Raw genomic sequence first — 25839 nt, 5'->3', positions numbered from 1 at the left:
GAAGATACCTCTCCAGCTTGTTCCTAGGGACGGCAATAACGCTACACTTGTCAGGCAGTGCCACTCTGTACCCACACCCGTGTTGAAAAAACACTCACTACAATTTCAATATCTGCACATGGGTATATTTCTATGTACCTATCTTTGTGTGGGTAACGAGTACCTGACAGGTTACCCGCACGTGACATCAGATGACAGATGCAATAGCAAACATAAACCATTCTTAAATGCAAACATGCTTTAGCACTTCAACAGAAAAATAATAGCATAAAATTATATATATATATATATATATATATATATATATATATATTTAAATTTGACAATGGTGCATCTAGTTCACCGATCACTAGTTCACCATATAAATAGTAAATAAGCCTAATAGATTAATAGTGCATACAGGTAGCATACCACATAATCTAATACCACATTGTATTGGCCATCATTCTATCAAGTTTAACGGACATTAAAGTCTCAAACATAGAGTCAAACACAACAGGACAGTAATAGGCAGTACCACAGTTGCCAATACCACACTACAAATTCATCACATACTTAGTTATTAGAACCAAAAAGAGATGCATAAATAGTTCCTTGCACTTGCATTTGTTGACTTGCACAAAAAAACATTACGCTTGTATTGTTGTACACCACTTAAAATCCATAATCCCACATCCCGAGCAGGCTCAAAGTGCACGTTCCTGCCACAAACAAGTAACTATCTAATAAGACAAAGAGCACAAAAAAGAAATGAATGTTGTTGAATATGAATAATCACATGAATGTAATTTTGAATGTCTCGGAGACCAGACTAGAAGCTAGTGTTTCGCAAGGAAAACTCGTGTCGTCAAGTTGTATTATGTAACTTTGAATGTAATATTGTAGGCATGTCAGTATACAGAGTATATGAAAGACGATAGAATGAAATAATCAGAAATATGTAAATTTTATTTATTCATGTTAAATTCATAAAGTACAATTTTTTTATTATACATGTTACTCCACAACGCACACGCTGTCTAACTATCTCAATGATCTGACGATTGCTTCGTCTTGGTTCTCAGGGTTTTACAAAGCTCTCTGGTTAATTACACATGTCTTCGGGCTACCTCAATTAAGTTGTGTTGGCGGTCGTCATATCGAGGTCATATCGAGGCCATCTTCGAGTCTGCAAGGCTGTAGTCACACGTAACAAAACAGAACAAAGTGATAACGATATAAATAAAAGAAGTAATGGAATAGGATAACAATCTAGCATGTTCTTTTGGATTGTTTATGTATCCTGGATCATTATTGGTCTTATATGTGCCTCAGAATAGTATATGTAGAAAGAGGTGGGTTAGGAGCACGACACGACATGTAGCTTCTATCGAAAGCGACAGCGAGGCCATAACCAGGAGCCCTACACCGTGCTTGACTCGCTAACTCCCTCTTCGGGCCTCGGATTTGTTCTCATCGACCGTCTCTGAAGGCAACAGGCGACATTCCACAAAAGTAAAAGCTACAAAGACGAGTGTGGTCACTGTGAGTCACAAAGGCTCCTGCCGTAATGTCACTATATTTCCTACGATCAGCATGATCGGACAGCTACATAGACATTATGCCACAAAGGAGAGAGGGAGATTGCAGTGGCAGCAGAGGGCGGGCAATAGCCAGCCACAACTTTGGAAGGCAACAGTAGAGGGGCACCATTCAATATCAGAGCCAACACTCCCCTCCCGCATAAACACATCAGAGCCAACAGTAATAGACCGCAAGCAGCACAAGATCGAATAATAGGGGCTATTGCCAATGTAGTCCTCTGAACGTCTCTTTCCCGCAACACATGATCGGTAACGCTCGCCTTATAACAAAGGAGCAATGGTATTAGCAGTTGTATCCTCATGGCACCGAATACCAGAACTGAATAGCAAGCCCAAACGACAAGAGGATTAGCATCAACAGAACCCCAACAGCATGCAGATGAATCCCCCCACGCCAAGCCACACGTGCAGCAGGGAGATGACCATAAGCATAACTTGACAATTGAATCAACTAGTCACTGGATCAAACAACAGAGGCTTGCAATTGTCACTCAGCTAATCAATAGTAGCGGCAACACGTATACGATCGGAGCACACGCTACAACAGCATGAAGCCGGAGCGACGGCTACGACAGCACGACCAGGCTAGGTTTGATGACGTGATATTTTACCTTGCTGATGGCGATGATGGGGGTTGCAGCTTGACCATGGTGCAAGCCCACCACCTCTGGTGGCAACCAGGGTTCAATTTATCGACGGCAACTGGTCGAAATTCGCGGTTACCGAGCGTATCACTCCAGTCCGGTCTCAGAAACCAAACGATAACCGAATTTTAATTCAAAAAATTCAAAAATATAAAAAACATTCTAAAAAAAACTAGAGACAATTCTAAAGAATATTGTGAAAATTTGTTTAAAAAATAATGTCGTTTGCATCATATTCTATAGGGAGGAAGTTTGAAAAAATAAAAAAAGTTGAAGCGTGCGGCTCAGTTATTAACTCATGTTAAGGAAACGTTTAACATGCAAACACATATTTTTCTTGTGTAGGATATATCTTAAGAGAATATTTAAAATTGATTTCACTTCATTTAGAGTTTTATTAATTTCTCCATGATTTTTACAAAGTTTACAAGCATAAAGTGAATATGTTAAGAAACAACATTGTAATTAAAATTTTCATGTCTACAATAACTAATATTATAAATAAACTAATAAAAATGGTTTCACTAATTTTGGAGGTGTGATGGGTCAGTTATGAATTAAATCTAGTCGCAACACATTTACACAATCCTGCATGTTACAATAACTAATTCATGATTTCATGTATTTTTAAAAGACATAAGATCATGTAAGAATACTAAAAAAATTAGTTTCATGATTTTTGAATTAGCAAAGAGTAAACTATGCATTTAACTTGGTTTAACAAATACATTTTATCACAGAAATTTTTTTAACTTTTTTACGAGTATATATACTTTTATCATGTAGATCATGTTACAGGGAAACAAAAAAAATTGTTTCACTTGATTTGAAGCTCAGATAAATTAGTTATTGATTTTACAAGATTAAGCCAATTTTTGGGTTTTTTTTTTGTTAAACTTCACTAAAAATCGAGAAAATTGCTCGATAATTGAGAAAACTGAGCGGTTACTGACAAAATCGAGTGGTTACCGATAATGAGGAAATTTGAAAAAACCTCTCGATAAATCGAGAAAACCGAGTGGTTACATTCAGTCTAAATTCTCGCCGAATTTCAAATTTTACCGAGCAAATTTTGAGCGAATTCTCGCCAAATTTTGAGCGGTTAACGCAATTTTTTGGTTATTGCTAGCAAGCAGTTTTCGAGCTGCGAACGATTTTGTAAACCATGGTGGCAACAGGGCGACGTGGTATTTGGCCGCGTGCGGCCGGGCCTTGGCGCCGCATAGCCTCCGGCCTGGGCGTTGAAGCAAGGCGGTAGATGGCACCAAGGCTGGCCTGGGGCAGCGGCCAGCAGGACCGTGCGGTGCGGCGAGCGACATGGATGGCGTGGCGGCAGTGGGGCTCGGTCGGCATCAGATTGTGGGCAGCTACATCATCAAGGAAGGCGGCTAGGGCTTCACCCCAACTCACCTCTGCGCCCCGCCCCCCTTTCTGTAGATATCAAAGTCCTCTTTATAGGCAGCGGCAACGATGAGATAAAGCTCCAAATCCATTGGGATTTGATTCGAGGTTGGTTGGGGTAAGAAGGGGATTCGGTTTGGAACTCGATACCGATCCCATTTGATAGCTTCTAGATCATCTTCCCATCGTGCTTGATCCGGATTTGGGGGGATTTTTGTGTTGCTTGGTTCGGTTCAAGGAGATAGAGGAGGCAGCTGCTTCTGTGCTCGACTCTGGGAAGAGGGAAAAAACCAAAATTAGACAACATACGTGAGCGTATTTGCCGAAATAGATAACATGTTATTGTATTTATAAATTTAGCATCCGTATTCGGTGTATCATTTACCGAAAATGGATTTTCGGTACACTATACGCCGAAAAACCCATATTCGACACACCGTGTGCCGAATACGGTACTGTAGCCCGTATTTTGCACACGATGTGCCGAATATATACTACAGTACCATATTCAGCACACCGTGTGCAGAATATGGTCTTTGACTGCCGTGCGGTCTCCGATGGCATGCAAAGCCCATATTCGGCACACCGTGTGCCGAATATGACCGGACCCGCGGTTTTTCGGCGTACGGTGTACCGAAATTTTATTTTCGGTAAATAATGTGCCGAATACGAATACTAAAATTATAAATACGATAATATATTATCTATTTTGGTAAATACGTTTGTGTATGTTGTTTAATTTTAGATTTTTGCCCTGGGAAGAAGAAGATGCAGCTGGCCGGGCCAACGTGGGAAAAAGAAAGAGAGGGCCGGCCTGCTCGGCCTTGGGCCAGGGAGAAAAGAGGAAGGAAGCCAGGTCCCAGCTTTGGGTCTGCTCGGCTGGGAGAAAAGCAAGGAGGCCTGGCCTGGCCTACTCAAGCTGGAGTGGAGAAGGGAGATGCATAGGAGCTGAAATTGCAAACGATCGGGCCCATTTGCTTTTCTCTCCGTTTTTTTTATATGTTTTGAGTGTTAAAACAGCATTCTACAGCTAGCATGTTGTTTTTCTTTCTCATCAATTACAAAATAAAATGGAAAATAATTTTGCATCCATAATAAAGAAACTATGAATTGCATAACACATATATATTTGTAATCCAATCACGTGAGAACATTAGAGCCTTCAACATCTGATAAGTGTGCATGTTGCGGTGCTCCCTAAGAACTCTCTTACCGGTGATGAAAGCTGATTCTAAAGTAATTGTGATAATAGGAGTTGCAAAAATGTCATTTGCTATCCTCCTCCAAATAAGATAACATGCTCCAGCCATTTCTCACCAATGTAAAACTTTGAAGTTCTTCCACATGATACTCAGGCATCAAATCACTTAGCAAATCTTTGATTGCAGCAACTGTATACTCACAAATTTTACTGGTCATGTCGAGTAACCACTCAAAATACAAAAGCAACATTAAAGTTTTGAATCGAGGATCAAGAACACTTGTGATGCCTATTAGTCCTTTTTATGTAAAATCAATACTTATCAAATTTGGCTACCATATTAGCTAACATGCCTTCTACTAATGGATTGTCACAGTTCAAACATTACTGATATTTGTTCTAATCTCATAAATTTTTGTGAAGTAAATGTTAGCAACGAAATACTCAGTTCCAAAAATTAATTCAATTATAATTAAACTATTAAGTGAACATTAGTGACGGGTTGTAATCTTGATCCGTCACTAATGACCGATGAACATTTTTCGTATTTTTTGATTAAAAAATGTTAAAAAAATATTTTTTCACCAGAGCCATCCCAACGCAGGCTCATCCCATATGCCTCATAAGCCACGCATTTTTCACATTATTTTTAAGTTTGCGTTCTATAGAAATCGAACCCATTATCTCCTACTCGTGCGTGTAGCCACCTTACCACATCTGTTATCACGTAGTTGTGATAGAAATCGGATATTTTATCCTTTTAACCTTCTTTGTCAAAGGTCATTAGTGACACATCATAACCATAATTTTGCCAAATTTCATCGAGGGTTATAATTTGATAGGTAACCCGGAGTGCATTCGGTAAAACAGGTATAACTTTTGCATGCAGACTCCGATTTCGACGTTCTTTGACTCTATGAGCATCTACGAAAAAGTTACATCCGTACCTAATTCAACTTTGTCAGGTTTGAAGAATTTTTCGAGGCCAAAAATGACTTGGAAGATTGAGTTCTCGCCCTCGAAAGTTTCTACACCGTTTTCAGAACACGTGCTTGTATCCATAGCCGCCACACCTTACATGAAACTTGAGCAAAAATATACAATTGTTCCTATTCTAGTGCTGCTGAGGTGAGAAAAAATAAGAGAAATAAAATAAAAATAAAAATATTTGTGAATACTGTCATTAGTGACTGGAGTTGGTCATTAGTGACGGGTTACAAGTTGACCCGTTACTAATGAGTGAATCATTAGTGACGGCTCAAGTTATGATCTGTCACTAATGACTGGCGTAGGATGACCCGTCACTGATAACCTTATCATTAGTGAAGGGTCAAAAATTGACTCGTCACTTATGACCTAATCATTAGTGACGGGTCACAACTTGACCCGTCACTATTATCATTAGTGACGGGTCTATATCTGATTCCGATCAGAAGTGACATTAGTGACGCGTCCTTATTGGACCCGTCACTAATAGGACATTAGTGACGTGTGTTGAGCAGCCGTCACTAATGTAGTATCTCCTTTGCTAGTTTCTTACGTAGTGAACAGATCAATACTTAACTTTGTCAGTCCAAAAACACCCGCGCCACTTGCCCAAACACTATAGCATCCCAAATTACTAATCAAGATCCACACAAATCACCACAAATTTATCAATTTCCTCAAAATAGCTATACATATACACCTCACCGATCACGAACACTTGTCCATCAATCAATCACAATCTGGAGGTGGCCATGGTTAGCCACGTACACAAGGTCGACCACCTCGACAAATTCTAGTACGGTCGGAAAATAATCATATAAATTTTGATCTCATGTATTTAAGAGTTGAACTCAATTTATATTATGACACATGATATTTTATTTCTTTTTATGATTTTCTTAGACACATAAATATGTTTTATAGTAACCTATGATGCATGTCACATTATAAATTAGGTTTATTTGTTAAATACATAAGAATAGCTAGGTTTCATAGCATTATTTCCCGTCTATCCACCCTACGCACCACGACCCGTACTCGCTCTTCTACCGGGCCTTCCGTGTGCTCACTCTTGTGCTTATCGCCCTCGGCATCGCGACGCTGGTCCTCTGGTTCGTCTACCAGCCCAACAGCCTCAAGCTCTACGTCGACTCCGCCAAGCTCACCTGCTTGGACCTCGTCGACAACGGCACGACGCTGCGGTATGATCTCGCCATTGGCGTGATCATCCAGAAGACAAACCGGAAGCAAGCCGTGTTGTACCAGCGGCTGGAGGCCGTGGCACTCTACGGCGGTGAGAAGCACTTATCTGTATACAAGCTTGATCTTGAGTAGACTTGCACCAACTATAGTAGAAGCACTTATCTATATACAAGCTTGATCTCGAGCCGACATGTTAAGTAAGTAGTTTACATACAATTCCAATCCTACTAATATATTTTATATGGTCTTGTGCACTGACTCTTGATTTGTTAGAATTGTGTTAATAGGCTTGGAGTCCACCTTTGTTAACTCATTGACAATTTGTCTTGAGGATGGGGTAATATTATCTAATCATTCTTGTAAATTGTGGTTCATACTTAACACTTAAGTACTAATTTCTGCATTTGTGCTCTCTGTTTTTAGGAGAAACCTAATTCAACATTGTTGATTGATCATTGATGCTTGCTGCTGGAATCTAGATCCTGAATGAACAACATCGAAAGGATTTAAGGACGACTCATCGAAGCACGAAAGCCAGTTAGAAAATGGATTCCTATTTGATAATCACTGCATCCTGCAAATGCTAGCTAGTTGCTGCTTGTTGCTCAATTCAATGGACTGCATGTGCTTGTTTGTTACTTTTTTCATTGTTTGGAAGTTGCTTGTATTACTTTATGCTAGCAGCAGAATAGCATATGCCAGAATGTTAGATGATGTGTATGTGATTGTTGGTTGGTGACTTGTTTCCTTGTTTGTTCTTTTAATGGACTGCATATGATATATTGATGTTATTTTGTGATGTACTACTATCACTATTACTAGTTCTAATGCTTGTTTGTTCCATTGTTCCATTGTTTTGATATTAGCATCTGCTTGTTTGTTTTATTGAAGGGATCAACAATTCAGCAAGCAAGCTGAAATGTTGAATGTTGTCAGGTCGGGTTTCGCGTCCTCCATCGGATCTTGGATCCCTGCAGGGGCCAAGATGGTTTTGCACTCGGTATTAATTTTCGAACCAGATCGGGTTTGATGATTTGGGTTTTAAGTCATGTGTGTTTTTGCTCCACCTGACTATGACTTGACCTGTTGTCACCCCTACTTCTAGCTCTACGATTGAGATCAAGCAGATTGTGAGGGAGCGAAAGGAACAGTGTCACCTTGCTTAAGCCTAGAAGCCCAAGTTAAGCGTCATGGCCCGGTACTCCTAAATTTTGGAAGGCAAGGGCCACATTTCATTACTTTTGATGATCAAGGCCCATCATATATGGAAAATTGAACTGCCCAATGAAACTTAAGATAATCATACGGCAGATCAGACACGGATACTCGTACGGACGGCACAAAGGCAAAATGAAAGGGGATGCCATTTTAGACTGCATTTGGAGTGCAATAATTTTACACGAATCAGTACAAAAGCTTTTAGAAATTGAACGCTCCAAACGGGATTTAGAGGGAAAGGATGATTAGTTTGTGGCGACGAATTCTTGCTTCCATCTATAGAAGTACAAGAGGTTGTTTGTATAGAGATACAAGTATATTGGATTTGAATGACTCACCTCCATGGGTGGCCGGTATGCATATATATAGATGCCGACTGGCAATAATACATGGTACATGATCTCCGTAGCGTGATTACAGGGATACAATCTCAACATACTAAACATTCGGTTGGGTGGAGTACAAGTCAAGTCTAGGATCTAGGGTTATCTCAACAGTTTGATCTTTTCCTGCACCTTATTTGAGTTCCAGTGCTGGCCTTCAAAAGAAGTGCTCCATCCTAATATGACGTCGGTGCGTGAAAGATCGTTTACTAAGTGAGCAGCGCGTTAAGAGAGGAGGACGGTAATTACTACAGCCTTAATTATGGTTTACCATTTGACTTGCCTACGGATTGGCTACCTAGGCTTGCAGATTTCTATGAATAAAACCTCTTGAAGTGAGCCAGTCCACACAAGTACAGATAGACACAGCTTGAATGCGACCAGATTGGAGTGCACGGCCGAGCTGAGACTGAGAGCTCCCTCTAAAGACTACAGGCACGCACACTAGTCACTTCAAAACTACAGCTAGCTGCACGATTCAGCTTCGAAAGATCACTCCCATACTCCATGGATTAACTATAGTGCTGTCAAGATTGCTTTTTAAATCCTCGATGGCAGCAACGGAGTAATTGAACTCTCTGTGCCATTGGGATCGATTAGACCGGTCTTAAAACCTGAGGAGGGCAGTGCAGGGATTCGCATGCATGGGCGAAACCCGCCGTGCTCCCCGGCCGGACCGCCGAGTCTTGAAGAGCAACGCATCGAGCTCCGCAACCGAACCCTCCTTAAATAATCCACTTGCTCGAGATTAAGGCCCTGTTTGTTTCAGCTGTAGATTGTGAAAAGCAGTTTATAAATTGTGGATTGTAAAAAGCTGGATTGTAAAATCTGGATTGTAAAAAGCTAAATTATGGATTGTTAGAATCTGGTGGAAAGCAGATTGCTAGATTGTTACAATCTGTGTGTTGGATTGTAACAATCCAGCTTTTTCAATCAGCTGTTTGTTTCAACTTTTAGATTGTGATCAGAATCCAACTTTTATAATTCAGCTGTTTATTTCAGCTTTTAGATTTTGATCACAATCCAGATTTTATAATCCGAAACAAATAGGGCCTAAGAGCGCCCAGTGGCCTAGCCTCTATCGATCGACTTGATTTTGATACTACTAGTACTTAGTAGTACTAGCACATGCGCATTGTCATGACTTGATTTTGATACTACTAGTACTTAGTAGTACTAGCACATGCGCATTGTCATGACTTGATTTTGATACTACTAGTACTTAGTAGTACTAGCACATGGATTAAAAATAACTGGTTTTTGTAGCTGGCAAATTCTTCTTATCTGGGAATGATTAGTGATTCTTCAGCAGCAGCAGCGGCCGCATCTCAGCCCATGTGATCATGATTAGCTTATTGGTACGCGTGTGTTTAGTGTATTTAATTTTGCACTGACCAAACCTCACATGAAAAGGAACTAGAGCTGCACAGTGAAAGTGCACGAGTGAACAGCCCAAGATGGATTGCATCCATGCTGTGCTGGTGAAATTTACGAGCCGTATCCGAGATCCCTCCCCTGCAGATTCTTCAGGCCAGGGAGCCACGGAAAGGAGCAAACAAAGGTGGTCTCACCGCTAGCAGCCGCAGCATGGCGCGCGCATACGTTTTTCCGGCAAGCCTAGAAGAGTAGCGAGCCAGGCATGCAGCGCGCACTCCACAGAAGCTAAAGCGTGTAGTTCGAACTTCGAAGGCAGATGAGCACTGTTTCAGCTTTCTCTGAAGATACCCTCGCAAGCAGGGGAAAGTGAGAGCGAGCGAAAGAGAGGTAGAAAGCTACAGAACTACAAAAAGAGTAAGTACTGAAGTAGTGGTACAGTGCCTGCATGAGGACGAGGAAGTCCATGACTGCAGCACCGGCCTGTGATTGTTTTGCTTCAGCCTGCAGATGAAACGCATGGGTCTTCATCTTTGGAAGGAAATATGCATGTTGGTGATATGACTTTATCTGGTTCTTTTGATTTGTAGTAGAACTTTGTCTCTTTTAATAAAGATTTGTATTAAATTCTTTTGGTTGTAAGAGTTAAAAGGACCAGCATAAGCTTTTTTTTGCCTATCTTGAATAAGAATTTTTGTAATCCCGTACTCATTCCTATTGTTTATATATCAACATAAAGTGTTGGGCTAAATTAAGACAATTGTAGTGTGATTATAGAACGATACCTCTAAGCATTGGAGGGATTCTGCCATAATTCTTGCAGTTGGGTAATTCAGTCAAGTGAAGGATCGAGATGTAAGTAAAGCCTTTAATTTTATATACATACAATATTCAACAAACATGAAGCTATGTTATTTTGGATGCACCAAGTGAGAGAATGTAAGCGTATATTATTTGTGGTGCACCATACCAAGATTTTGTTTGTGAGAGATAAGCCAATTCTATTTTAAGTTGGTGATGCTCCTTCTTGATGATCAAGTTATCCCATTAATTAAAATGTTCTGGTGACTTGATGGATTCGGATTGTATATAAGGGTCCGGTCCCTCTCTTCATTGGTACGTCAGTTATTCGTGACACTATCCACACATACGTATCGAGAGAGGAGCGAAAGACCAAGAAGACGCCACGGACTTCGCCCGTGCTACTTGATAGCGGCGTTCTTCCGCTGGCCGACGACAAGGACCTATGACTCCACGCAAGGCTACGTTGAGAACACAGCAATGGCGCTCCGTGAGTTTCTCTTCTGCTGCTAATTACCGATCTATACTTAGTATAAAGTCTAGTTTTGCTTTCACGTTCTTGCTCCAGTATTTACTGATCGTACCATATCTGTGACAATCTAGTACTAGTACTAGTGAAAGCCTGATTACAACAACGAAATGCATAGTACATATAACACTAAATTAGTGTAGATACGATCCACATTACTAAGAACTATCATCACTATAGACCATTTTTTTTAAAAAAGAACTTGAGTACTACACCTAGCAGCATACAGTACAACTAGGAGTAATACTACCTCTGTTTTTGTTTATTGTCACTAGTTTTTTTTATAGTAATTTTGATCTTATGTTTTTTTAGAAATTTTATAGATATTTAAAACTTTTGTATTATTAGATTCGTCATGAAATGTATTTTTAGTATTATATACATTTAAATATTTGTAACTTTTTGGGAGAAAAACGTAATATCAAAATTGCTACAGTAAAAATAATCGGTGATTAGTAAACGGAAATGGAGGTAGTAACCAGTAGCAAGTCTGTTCAACGCAAAATATGGAAGCAGGGCCAGCTCACATGAACAGTTAGTCAACTCCAACAGCATATTTTCGTCCTATTCCCCCTTCACCAGAAATTGTTTACTCCCCAGCTATCCTATTTCCCATACGCTCCTGCCCAGAATTTAACCTCTCTGTCCGGTCACACCAGCCATATATGCATGCAGACATCTGCGACCTCCTCTGACACGATCCTCCAGGATCCAATCTAGACATGTTGCACACATGATCACATACAAACATACATACACGATGATCAAATACATGTATGTGTACGGTGTACCTCTCTCTCCAGTCTCTTTCCTCCTTTTACACTGTCTCAGCTTATTTTACCAGCATCCACTCTGATTGGCCTCACACCTCTAATTATCCCCTTCACATGTTCCTCCCCCAGTCCCTTACCTCACTGTTCACGATGCTCTCTTTAGAGCATCTCAAGCCCAGCTGCTGTCTTGCTCGGCATCACTAGATGTAGCGATTCGTGTCTAAAAATAGATTCTAGTCGGCTCTCTCTCCCTCTCATCATTTTCGTCAGTTCGTTATCCTATTCGTATCGCTTGGCAAATTGAGAAATCTAAACGAGCACACCAAATTATAAACCTCTTGGTCCTCCTCATAGATAAGATCACACTCACCACTAGTGGGACGTGAGTTGAGGAGGGGAGGTGGCGACGGCGGCGAAAGACAAGGCGCGGATAGGATGACGGTGTATTGAAAATAGTAGTAAAATATATGTGTGTAAAATTTAAAAAGTGAGTTAAATAATTGGTTGAAATATGTAGAGAAAATATAGAGGGGCTTCCTGTAAAGGTACCGCTAGCGAGATTTAAGAAGTCTCTCGAAAATAGTGTTACTCGCCGTTCAATTGTTCCTCCACGATGTCACACATGTTGCTCCATTAATATATAGCTCCACCCCTTCCTCCCGCTCCAAACTCCAAGGACGCAGCAACAACTCGCTACCCCGAGCTTGTAGCCTCGGCTAACTAGCTTCTCTGTGTGCGCGCGCGCTGTCACGTACACTCTTGTTGCATCCAGCATGTCGAGCAGGGCATCCAGGAGAGGCAGCAGCTTCACGCTGCGGCACCCGCCGGTGGTGGACATCGGCTGCAACTGCCGCCGGCCGAAGTTGTTCTCCATCTTCACCTCGTCGTCGTCCTCCTTGTTCCGCGGCGGGGGCAAGCCCAAGTCCCCCAACGCCTCTTCCACGTCCACCACCACGGCGTTCACGGCCACCGCCGCGGGCGGGCGCAGCGGCACCACGGCCACCTCCACCGACTCCTCCTCGTGGGGTCCCGCGTCTTTCATCACCACCAACTCCCTGTACGAGGAGCCGATAGCGGTGGCGGTGGCGGTGCCGCTGCAGGAGCGGGAGCCGCAGGAGACGAGGCGGCGGCGGAGGCAGCGCCGGCGCCGGAGACCGGCCACCGCGCGCCACGACGAGGAGGAGCAGTACGGGCGGGTGGCGCGGGAGAGCGTACCGGTGGCGGTGGACTCGGCGGAGCCGTACGAGGACTTCCGCGAGTCGATGGTGCAGATGGTGGTGGAGAAGGAGATCTACGCGTGGGACGACCTCAACGACCTCCTCCACCAATTCCTCTCCCTCAACTCGCCGCGCCACCACCCGCTCATACTCCACGCCTTCGCCGACCTCTGGACCCGCAACGGCCTCTTCTCCCCGCCCTCCCCTTGCCAGTTCTAGCTCATGCGTCATCCACCCTCCAATCTCCAACACAGCGCCACGCCATCCACGTACGCTTGCATACCTGTTAACCACTAGCCAATCTTTGTCTTACTACCAGTACTCAATCATTCTGCCATTAACGGAGTACGCAGCTCATCATCCCTGACCGGGAGGCTATTAACGGAGGTCCCGGCCGGCGAGCTGCATCTTGCATGCATGCGGAGGTCTTTAGCTTAAGCTGAGCAAAAAAGACTATGCATGATTAACCGCTGCTATTTGTTGTGATGTGCAATTCATGTCATGTCATGTCAGATAATGTAATGTAGTACGTGCGTACGTACGTGTTAATGATGTGTGCGTGTGGCGGTCGTGGTGCAATGATACACTTGTGTTGGTCGAGTGTGATACTACTGTGCTGTACTGACACTGGAGCTTTACTGCTTTTGTTGCGATTCGTTTGCTCGCTGTCCTGTGATCCTGCCCCTCGGCCTGCATGTACGTGCTGCCCTTGCCGTGAAGCTTTGCATGGTGCTCCAGCTTTCCGTTTCGTTTCATGTGGAGCAAAGCTGTGTGTCAGGGCATCACTGTGAATAAGACCTGGGCCGTAAGAAACGGTGATGTGGCCAGGGACGAGTTGTTATTATGTACTTGGACTAAGATAGGGTTTTGTAACGTAATTACATCATTTTTAAGAGTCTTTTCACGAATGAGAATCCTTCTCTTCAGCGGTTTAACAGTTTTCTTTTACGATTTTTACCACGAAAGTATTTTTAAGGATATTTTTTAGATGAGATTTTCTCTTTTTTTTCTTCACGAATTTTTTCAAAAATAAATTATTGATGATGAGAGAAAATAAAAATAATAAGAATGTAGAGAAGAATCAGAAAAGAAACTAAATGAAGGAAATGATCTTATGAAGGGTAATTGATAGCATTACACAAACAAGTAATAGGATTATACGGATACCGGCGCTATACAAGTCTAATTTCGCTCCTTACCGGAAACGCAAAAGAACACCACTGGTTGAAGGGCGCGACATGACCGTGCCTCTGCCCCCATGCGACCGACTCTGGCCACCGGTGCGCCACCTCCGCACTGGCCGCACGAGGGAGCTCCCTAGTGACCGGCGCGCAGACTCCTTGCCCCCACGTGACCGACTACACGACGGCCTTGCCCGATGACCGGTGCACCGCCTCCTTCCCCGCGTGAGCGATTATCCGACGACTAGCGCACAACCTTTCGTGGGTGATGGCGAGATCCAATCAACTAGTGTTGATTCCTCCTGCAACCTGGTAGATTTCTCTCCGATGTGGTCACTTCTTCTTGATCGATATTGACGATGCATGTGTTTCTTTCCTAGTATCGTGTAGCAATATATTGGGGAACCAAATAAAAGATGCAATCGTCCATTACACTATTAGTCATGTGCAATCTGATTACATTTATATTTACATTACCACCATGTAAACCAAACACTATCTAAGATAGAACCCATTTGTAAATTAAAAAAACTTTCTTCTCCCCTTTTATGCATCCGGTGATGTCGCACACCACCTTTTTCGTTTGTTCTTCTCTAAGATGCATTACTACAAATAACTCCTTCACTGCCGACTCATAAAAGGGTTTTCCTACCGATTTTAGAGTCCGTAGTGGGCAACGAGCACTACCGGTTGAAGGCTTCAGCCGGCAGTGATAATCAGACGTCAAATCGATATTTTTGGTAGGAAAAATTGAAAAAAAAATTGCACCTGAGGAACCCCACGCCCGCGCCGTCGCAAGTCACGTGATTTTTCGCGTGTGTGCGATTCGTGGCACTTGAATCCAGAATTTCTCAGCTCGCGCGATGCGTTCTTACCATCCCCAGCATAGAAGTAATAGTGATATCATTAACATATGCAATCTTTTTGACATCTTCTGTCTGAAACTTTCAAATGATTATTTGGATATCTAAATGATATCAAATGAAAAGGTTTTTAACTGCAAAGTTGTAGATCTCGTCGAGGGCTACAATTTTGATATAAAGTTTGTTTCCATTCGATTTCGTATGAAAAAATTGTGAATTTTTTAAAATAAACTATCATCAACTGTCACTGCCGACTCTAGCTGGCTCTAGCCACCAACCAACAGTGATGCTTGACGACTATCACTGCCGGCTCTAGCCACTAACCGACAGTGATAGTCAAGGTTTTACTGTCGGCTACAGCCATAAGCTTATTGTCGGTTCGTGGCTAGAACCGATAGCGATAATCAAGTTTCACTGCTGGTTCTTTTCGAATGACTTTTTAGTATCGATCCTTAATATAAACTGCAGTGATACACCATCTCCTCCCCTCCACCCGAACTCACTCCCACCGCTCAAATCTCTCCGAGCAGCGGCGTGGTGGATCTTGACGAGAACACCACCGCCATATCCGACGCTCCCGAGGCCCACCACCGCCGGATCCGGCCACGACGAGCCTTCGGTTATCTGTCCTGGCGATACGGGCTTCTTCCTGGGCTCCAGCCTTGAGCTACCTGTGACCGGTTCCGGCGGTGATGCGGCGCGACGCTTCTACCTTACCCCGGCGTCGACTCTCGCGGCAAAACGACTAAGCTTTTTTGCCTTGAGACCGACCGCCGTATTGTTTGAGATCGCCCTCAACGAAGCCACCTCATGCGTAAGGCCGGTGTTTTCACACTCCAGTGGTGCCCTTAGCGTACGTGATGGCGTGGGCTGCCTGTGGCTGTGGCCTGGCGTGCAAAAGCTGCGACGTGCTGCCTTTTTCACTGTGGGGTTCGTCGGCTTGATGTGCCCTGGCGTGACGAACTGACGCAGCAATTGTACCAGCTCGGTTGCGACGGATGAGATGGGTAGAGAGCGCATCGCTCATGCGATTCAACATCGTTCATGCCATTCAACGGCAACGGCTTGATCTGGCCACAGTGCCAGCACTGTGTGAGCTTGATTGCCTTAAGTCGTTACTCGTTTACGCGAATTAATTGGCATAATTTTTTACTGGTCCTGTCTTAAACGTATACATGTACGGCGAGGGAGAAGGTGCAGTAGACAGTAAATGTGCAACTGGGTGCTGTTTCTGTTGCGTCCCCGTTAAGATTCAGAGCAACCGAGCGTGAATTGCATGGTAGCGGAGCCATCGATGGTTCAGTGGAGTCAATAACATGGGCCGGGCTCCGATTTTTGGTGCCACACTGAAACTTGAAGTTGCACTGACAAGCATGCACGGATGCACATGCATTTGCAATTGATATTGAGCGACCGAGTTAAAGATATGTCTTAGTTTATACGTAAGATTAGAGATGTTAATCGGGTACGACAGATACTGATAGTACTCACATATACTCGTACCTATCAGTTTTTTACCTGCCCGCGGTATACCCGCGAACACTCGTGGACGAAGGGCCGGCGCCAAACCCGTTACCCGTGGGTACTTGTTGCTCGTGGATTTGAGAATTAGGTTGGAAAAGTGAGATCGAGTGCTATTGAGCATAAATTCATCATTTGAGCACTTAAGTTCATCATCAAGCCGTTGATTCATGTTCATTACTCTTGAAGCTCCGAGATCCTAGATAGTTAGGCATCACCTGGAGAGCATCTAAGCTTGTGGGGTGTCCCGAAAAATTTGTGAAGATCATCATCGCCTCTGGAAAGAAAGAGGAAAGTCGAGTAAGCCTCGAGCTCGATCTTCGTGATGGCTCAGTGAGAATAAGGGTTGAAAGAGATCTGGCTCTTTGTGATCACCTCAATGGAGATGTAACATCGTTGGATCCGAACTTCGAAAAACAAATTCGTGTATTCTTTTGCTTACTTTGTTGTTCTACGTGATTGTGTGTTTCTAGCTGCATGTGATATGTTGAAAAGCTTCCATATATCCTTAGGAACAAGTGGTAACCCTAGATTCAACTAGCCTTGCTTAGGTTTTTTATAATTTTGCTTTTCCTGTTCCAGCCAGACTATCCAGGTTGAGCCTGGAACCTCCAGACCCCGGAGTCTCCGGTTTGACCCGGAGTATCCGGATTATATAATCAGCTACAAATTTTTAATTTTTAGGAAACGACAATTCACCCTCACTCTAGGCGACATCACGTACATTCAATGAGGAAAATAATGAATAAAAATATCCTCGATGGTAGGTAGGAATGTATTGAAAGAGAGGAGCATTTTAGAAACAATCTAGAAAACTTAAAAGTCAAAAAACCTAGGCTATAAATAGAGGGGACGACTGGTTGAGCCCTTTAAGCCAACAATTTGAGAGTTATATGGTAGGATTTTAGGAGAGAGATGAGTGCTTAGTCTATGTATCATGTGAGAGCTTTTTGTATATAAAATATTTTGTAATATGCCAAAAATAAAGTTGTCCTTTGTAAGTAACGGAGCTTATGTTGCATCTTATGCTTGTGTTCATCTTATTTTAGTTTTTTTCTATTGGCTTTCTTATTTTGTTGTGAGTTTTTTTAATTTTTATTGCGATTTTTGTTTTGGTTTGAGAGCTGAAATTTTCATTATGTTGAAGTGATTTATCTTGTTGCTAGAGGTATAAAATTTACATTTAGAATTGGTCTTGAATTCTCTTGCCTCCGAATCATCAAATTGAAGAATTTCTTTACCCGATGACTATCTCCTTAGATTTCAGTGCTTCTTTCTCATATTGAAAGTTTTTATATGCGATAATGTATGGATTGGTTTTTAATGAAATCTAGTGTTCAATTCTATTCATAATAGCCATACTTTCTTAAAGGATTTTTTTTATATCGTATTTATCTTGAGTGTTTGCTTTCACTCTTTGTTTTAAATTATGTTTAATGAGAAAATAAAAAATATTATTTAAAAATTTAATGGGACTTCTATTCACCCTTTAGTTGCCGTCCTCCATCATGAAGATGTAATCATATTCATGGACGTGGCCCTGCACTCACGGATCGTGCCGCCAAACGCTCTCGTGCATGCTTCGAATTCAAGCAAGGGAAACATCAATTATAAATAGTGAAACTTGAAAGGCGTCGCAGTAGTAGCGCTTGCACCCCGATTTACTCCTCGTTGCCTCCTAACAGTACGAACGACGTCACTACAATGGTACAGCGGTGAAGCCGACCCCGCCAGGACGAACTACCCACGAGAATTTTCCATGCATGCCCGTCTCCTCCTCAACTTCGGAACAGTCAACGTCGTCGTCTCCCGTGGATTGTCAGTCGGCCCCGCACGGTAAAATCTGCACATCCGGAGAGTCAAAAGTGAAACGCGGCCAACAATTGCCAAGATCGTCTCTACCCCGAAAGGTGCAGACGGCGCGCAGCGCAGCAGCACACAGAGGCTGCCGCAAATGAATGCCAAGTTGTCCGCATTAGCTAGCTAAGCGCGCCTGGCTTTCGGCAGGTGGGCGCTGGCTCGGGAGTTCGTGACCCTGACACGGTCAGTGCTTTGGGCGCTAGTTACCTGCGATCGGCGGCCCAGCCCCCAGTCAGTGCCACTAGCCGCATGCGCCCCCAGCCCGGAGGCGCGGCTTGCGAGCCCGCGCGGCGAGGCAAGGCAACACGTCCATTAATGCTGACACGGTCTTAAAAGGGAGTCCACAGGCCGGCGCCTTTGGCCGGCGCCCGTACGCTCCAAATCGCGTGCGCAATTCCATACAAACCGCGAAAGGGCCAATGCAAACGGCGAGCCGCACGCCGGCCGCCCAAGCGCGCGCGCCGGGTGATTATGGAGTAGTAGCCCGTGTCGTCGAATACGTTTATTATTGGGTCACTGATCCCGATCCGCCCTACACTGTGACTTGCGAGCCGTTGAAGCTGCGCTGCGCGTGCCGCCGAGCTTTACACCACACACGTCCAAAACACCAACACTGGTACGTCGTTGGTCATCGCCTTGCGGCTCGCGATCAGGGTCTTAAAATTTGACGGTTACAATATGAAATTTGCGGTAACTGATCTTATTGCTCTGAACCGATTTTAAAATAGGAACGGTTATTGAATTTAAATTTAAAAATTTAAATCGGATTTGAAAAAATAAAAAATATATCATAAAAATTCTATAAAAAATTAGAGGCAATTCTAAGACTTTATGTGAAAACAAATTTCAAAAAATGATATTTACATCAAGAAATATATGCTCAAGTATTGTAACATTGGAAAAAGGCCGAAAAAAAGTCTGAAACGGGCCGAATGTACAGTGCAAATGGCTCGTTTCAACCCAACTCAATGGGATAAGACTTCCTGACTTATCCCCTTCAGCCACAACAAAAAAACTCGTGTTCATCACTTCGGTCACAACAAAAACATCACCTCCGCCGCGAGCTTCGCTAGATCTATCGTGTAGCCGAGGCAATCCAGAGGAGAAAGGTCAGAAATTGGTCGGGAGAAGGCGGTAATCAAGCGCATTGGAGTAGTAATCGAGCGCATCATGGGGAAGTTTGCGCGCCTGACGACCGAGCGCATCACAATGGTAACCGAGGTTGTGCTGGCAGTAAGTCGCTAAATCCAATCGATTTCTTGCTTAAATAGGTCGGTTACCGCTAGTAGGAGTTAGACAGTGCGGTTTGGCGTCGATGCGGTCGATTTATTATGCGATTCACTCGGTTATTGGCCAGATGCGATCGGTTTTAAATGATGTGTGCTCAGTTGGTATGTGTTATGCTCGGTTAGGGTTAGTTCAAAGTGGTTAGTGTAGGTTAGGGTTCATTTTTAGGTTGTTAGGGTTGGTTAGTGTTCGATAGTGTTGGTTAGCGTCTAGTACTTAGTTTGGCTCAATGTTTACTCGATGTTGGAATTTGTGAAGTGCTAATAGGATGATATATGTTGGTGCGCAATAATCGATGGCGGATAGAGATGTGGTGTGGTAGCACAGGGACAATTTGGTCCTGAGGTTTAGGTGCAATTACTGCGGTAAGGAAAAGAAAGGTGGTGATGTCATAAGGTTGAAAGAACATTTGGTAGAGCGCGGATCGAATGCTATACATTGTGATAGGGTACCTCCAGATGTATGTGATTGCTTCAGGCGTGAGCTGGATATGGCAAGAGATAAGAGGAAGGGAATGTCTCAGGAGAGGCTTCGAAGGCAAGAGTCAGCAAGAGTTCAGGTAGATTTGACAAGCGATAATGAGGAGACGGAAGAGAAACAGGTGCAGCGTGCCATGGCTCAGTCTATGGAGGAGGAAGAGTTCAGGAGGAGGGCAGGTGAGTCCTACGAGTATGAAGGTGGTAGTGAAAGTGTTAGAGGAGGTAATGTGTTGAAGAAGATGCTTAGGAGGGAATGTTCAACCAGGGAGCCACCACCAAGTGTTAGAGATTACAATGTTGCTGTAGCAAAAGCCCTTGTGCAGCAGAGGATTGACACCGGGTCATAGAGTGCGAAGGGAAAGAAAGCAAAGGCAGCTATTGGTTTGTCATGATCCAAATTTTTGCACACTTTCAGGTATTCCCGGTAGAAGGGTGGATAAAGCATTCTTTGTGGCTACAGTGAAAGAACCACATAAATTGGGTGAGTGACAAAGTTTGTAATGAAATTTATTGTTGTGATATTTCTTTCTTTTTAACTTATGACCATCTATTGTCTAACAAGAGAGGGTGTCCCATCTACAACTGGTCAGGATATAGATGGTAAGTACCTGGATGAGAACGAGAGTGTATTGAAGAAGATATTTGACAAGTGGAAGCTAGAATGACCAGAGTATGGTGTGACCATCATGTGTGATTCTTGGACTGGACCGACGCACATGAGTATTATTAATTTCCTTTTATATTGCAATGGTAGTATGTTTTTTTCACAAGTCCGTAGTTGTGACTAGCTACAGCCAAGATACCAAGTATTTGAGCAAGGCACATTGTTGTGCTGTGTTATTAACTTAGTATTGCAATTGTTGCATATTTATTTGGTTGATTAGTTTATGCAGGAGATAAGATCAGTGGTCAATGATGTGGGGCCACAAAATTGTGCAGATCGTGACTGATAACGGGTCCAACTATAAGAAGGCATGTCAGGTTCTCAGAAGGGAGTATCCTGCTATCGCGTGGTAGCCTGTGTGGCGCATACGATAAATTTAATGTTGAAATCAATTGGTGAATTTAGAGGTCACAACATTGTCATTCAAAGTGCAAGGTCTATATCGCGATGGTTGTACAATCATTCATAGCTCCATGAAATGATGAAGACTGCGATTGGTCAAGAGTTGGTGAGGTAGAATGCCACAAGATTTGGTACAAACTATCTATTTCTGGAAAGCTTTCTATGCCGAAAGGATAGGTTCATGCAATGGATGGCATCTAGTGACCTGCAGCAATCTTGCTACATGGTTTCTGACATTGGAAGATACACACATGGTTTCCTATCCAGTTTAACATGGTGGGACAACCCTAAAATGGTTGTCGATTCTGTTCAGCCATTGTATGCCTTCCTCCGATTTGTTGATCAAGACAAGGTGCCAACATCGAGTGAGGTACTCCTGAGATACAACATTGTCAAGCAGGAGTATAATTCGTTGTATCACAGTGATAGGGATATCTTTGAAAAGTGCATGGCAGTTGTCGATCGTAGAATGTATGATCTAATGAATGAGACCTACTTGAATGTCGGTGATACACTCTTTCCAATTGCGTTCTTATTGTATTAATGCTTATGGTACTAATGATTTGATCATCAACTTGCAACGGCTGCATTGAATCACCGGACGCACTACACGTATGGCATGGGTCCAACCTTGTTAGAAGATCTCAAAGAGGCATTCAAGAGGATGACTGATGTTAGTACTACTGTGGAAGCACTTAATGAGGTTGAAATGTATCGGACAAAGTCTCGCTCATTCGCTGGTCTGCTCACTTCACGGATGGCATGTGACGGCAGGACTTCACCTGGTACGAATTGCATTGACATATCTAACCGTTACATCTATTTATCTACTTTTCTAAATGTTAGATCACTTTACCTACCTGCAGCGCAATGGTGTTCTCTGCGTCAATCCCTCTAGCGTCGTCCCCGTACACCACCACTAGCATCACTACCAGGCCCGGTTATCTCGATCTTCAACGGGGTGGGCCGAATGTATAGGAAATTGGGGTTTATTCAGGGTTTTGTGTGTGACGAAGAAGTCGGAGCGACCGAGTTTCGTAAAACATAAATTGAGTTAGAAAAATCGCACTTTCAAATTTAATTTAATTTAATTTTTAATTATAATATGAATATAAATATATACTGTCGGTGAATCAGGAACCAGGGGTCCCCGAATCCCGAGGCCAGGCCAGCAATCCGCCACGTGGCGCCATCCCGCGGGGTCACCTCCTTAAGGTAAAAAAGACTAAGTCCCGGGAGAGGGCGCTCGGGGCCACAGTCAGTGGTCCCCGAGTACCCGGGTTCCCCGATGATCTGCGAAGACTAAGTGACGGGAAGAAAGTGCCCGGGGAGGTAAACAGTGACCCACGAGCACCCAAGTCCCCCGACGACCAGGAGAACCAAGTACCGGGAGGGGTGTGCCCAGGGTTGCGAGCAGTAGCCCCCTGGCACCCGAGTACCCCGAGGACCCACTGAAGGAAGTTTCGGGAGAGAGTGCTCGGGGTTGCGAGCCGCGGCCCCCGAGCACTCGGTTCCCCAAGGACCAAGGAAGGTCGTTCTCGGGAGAGAGTGCTCGGGGAGGTGAACAGTGACCCCCGAGCACTCGGTTCCCCGACGACCCAGGAAGCCCCTCCGTCAGTGGTCCCCACAGGGGTCCAGCGATGAGGTGTCAGCCGGTGAAAGGCCAGAGGCCGCATTTAAGAGCGCGCGTGGCCTGTCACCTCCAACTGCTCCCGCCACGCTCGGTGTCAGTTCCTGTCATATTCTGGCAGAAGAGCGTGGGGACATTAAATGCACGGGTCCCATCCCGTGCCATCCGGTGTGCCTCGAGATAACGTCGCAAGGCCCGAGACTTTCCATCTGCTGCGCTGCTGTGGCAGGCGAACAAGACAGGGCGGGCACGCCGGGCCGTTCTGTGGCTGCCCGGTGGGCCCTCTCCACGGCGCCCGTTGCCAACGCTATCATGATGACTGATGACCGGGCACGGGGCGCGTTTTCAACTCCCGTCACTTCGCACAGAGGCTATGATGACTCCCTTTCCATTTGTGGTGCCTTGGAACTCGTGCCCTCTCATTCGGGGCACACTACTGTCGGCGGGTATTTAAAGCGGCCGACAGCACGGACAAAGACAAGTTGAAGTTCTCACAAGCTGAGAAAAAGCCCGGCAAGCTCTGCATGGTTAAAGAAGTTAAGGAAGTAGAGAAGATCGAGAAGTCCAAGAGCACCCAAAGCCAACAGATACACACAGACCGAAGAACAAGGAGCCCCATGCTCTAGGATAGATAAACATTCTTGTAACTAGCACATTCCTGAAAGACATTCTCAGGACATTTATAGCATCCACACAAGAGTAGGGTGTTACGCCTCCGTGCGGCCTGAACCTGTCTAAACCCCCAGTGCATTTACTTCATTCCGCACTAGATCATTCCACCCCACCAGCCATCGCATTCATATCTATTTATTTCTCCGACAAACATATTTAGAATCATCCCCCCGGGCAAATCTCTAAAAAGGGGTCCCTCAGGATCCCTGCGACAGGAGTTAACCCTGCGACATATACAAATAATTAGCTTCGACTAGCTTTATGAGAAGCATTCCAATAAGCTCCGACAAATCTCGATAAGGTCTCTTAAGTTCGATGTGAGATGCAAATGCCTCCATAATAGCGATACAACGAAGATGATGAAGAGGATGCAGAGAAAGGAGGTCATGATGATGTAGATGAAGCATATCGTGAGCAGTCGCGTTAAGCACTTTCTAAAAACCTTATTCATTCATTCGTCCTCTCTCGGTACAGGATCACAAGAGCGACGGGTTTCAGAAACCCACTCTCCCGTTCACAGTGCACGTCGACTCAGTGGGAAGATGTAGACTACAAGTGTCGGCGCAAATAAAGAGAAAATAGGCAAAACCCTAGTTGCATATATGCTTTGTGGCGGCGGCTGATAGATATATATAGAAAAAAATGTGCAGTTGAGCAATCGTATTCTTAAACGAAACGATATATATATATACACACGTATGTATGTATTTGTGTGTGTTTATCAACGTAGCAAAGGAATAAAACTACAAAAGGAGGCTACACCCATGCAATCTACTGGATTCGATTTTGAAGGACCATTCACGTAGGTGTCGTGCGCCTAATCCCTTTCGCCCCCTACCACGGCGAGACGAGCGAGCGCGCGTGTTTTCCTAATCCTCTCATCTACATATGCTAAGTGAGTAGATAAGATAATTCTTTATAAGTTGGTCTCTCTATACCTCTAATAGCAATATGAGCCTAAAAGATACACTCCTATTCGACACATACCTATTTTCGGAACCTAAGGTGCCGAATATGGTGCACAGTGCCGTATTTGGCACCTCAGGTGCTAAAATTGGTGGGGGCGATGCTTTTTCGGTGTTTGAGGTATTGAAAATGGGTTTTCGGATTTTGAGGTGCCGAATACAGGTGCTAGATTTGCAAATACGCCGACATGTTTTCTAATTTCGTAAATACGCCGACGTATGTCGTCTATTTTTCCATTTTTGCCCTTCCTCAACCGAGTCAGAGGACACACTAGCCTCCACAAACCCCACTGTACGATGTCATTTTGTCATATATTTGCACAGCGTATATATAGAAATACATATAAAATAAGAAGAGAGAGAGAGTGTAACACCCAAAATTCAAATTTTTGCAATAATTTAAATTTTTTCTAGAAATTTAATCTAGTGTTGCAACTTAGCTCAATAGGAAATTAATTTCTAAAATTAATTTGGCCTAGGATAATTGTTTGAATGCATTCATGCCATTGTAGATGCAATAAGGTTTTATTGGGTGGAAAAAGTTTGCAAAATTTCGCTAGATTTAGCTACTTTAAAACCTCATTTGAAATTATGTTGAAAATTCTAATGGAAAAAGTTTTGGAAATTAAGAAATTGCGCTTGGACCGATTTCTTTCTTTCGGCCCATTTCACCTTCCTCCCCTCCCTCCCCTCCCTCCTTTCCCCTCCCGCGTGGGCCGACCTCTCTCCCCGCGCCAGCCCAAGTCCGCCGAGCGCCAGCCCAAGTCCGCCGAGCGCCCGCCGAGGCGACCACTCCAGCCGGCCCGTCGTCCTCGCTCTCGTTGTCGTGTGGGACCCACCGAGCCGCGAGCCGAGCCGCTGCCTGATCGGCTCCCCTTCTCCCACCTTCGTTCTCCCGCCTGCCCAATTAATGCCGCCGTTTCACGGTTATGAGCAGCATGGACCCTCACATGATTAGTCAGGTGGGTGTTTCTCTTGGTTTGGGAATTGGGTTGAATTCC

General features: G+C 43.9%; 2 protein-coding genes across 2 annotated transcripts; both read left to right on the top strand.

The window, feature by feature from the left end:
- Window positions 1–6568: 6568 nt before the first annotated feature.
- LOC133885819 (NDR1/HIN1-like protein 3) lies at window positions 6569–7151 on the top strand. Its single transcript, XM_062325570.1, has 2 exons — window positions 6569–6580; window positions 6813–7151. Exons 1-2 carry the CDS (start codon window positions 6569–6571, stop codon window positions 7149–7151), a joined length of 351 nt encoding a protein of 116 aa, XP_062181554.1.
- Window positions 7152–12705: 5554 nt separating this feature from the next.
- LOC133890546 (transcription repressor OFP8-like) lies at window positions 12706–14173 on the top strand. Its single transcript, XM_062330963.1, has one exon. The coding sequence runs from the start codon at window positions 12871–12873 to the stop codon at window positions 13531–13533; it is 663 nt and encodes a 220-aa protein (XP_062186947.1). The 5' UTR covers window positions 12706–12870; the 3' UTR covers window positions 13534–14173.
- Window positions 14174–25839: the final 11666 nt, after the last annotated feature.

This window comes from Phragmites australis, chromosome 1 (assembly GCF_958298935.1).
Source record: "Phragmites australis chromosome 1, lpPhrAust1.1, whole genome shotgun sequence".
Taxonomy (NCBI): Eukaryota; Viridiplantae; Streptophyta; class Magnoliopsida; order Poales; family Poaceae; genus Phragmites; species Phragmites australis.
This window is presented reverse-complemented; position numbering and strand designations above follow the sequence as displayed.

Coding starts and splice junctions, on each gene's coding strand:
- LOC133890546 (XM_062330963.1), top strand. CDS start 12,871: ATGTCGAGCAGGGCATCCAGGAGAGGCAGCAGCTTCACGCTGCGGCAC.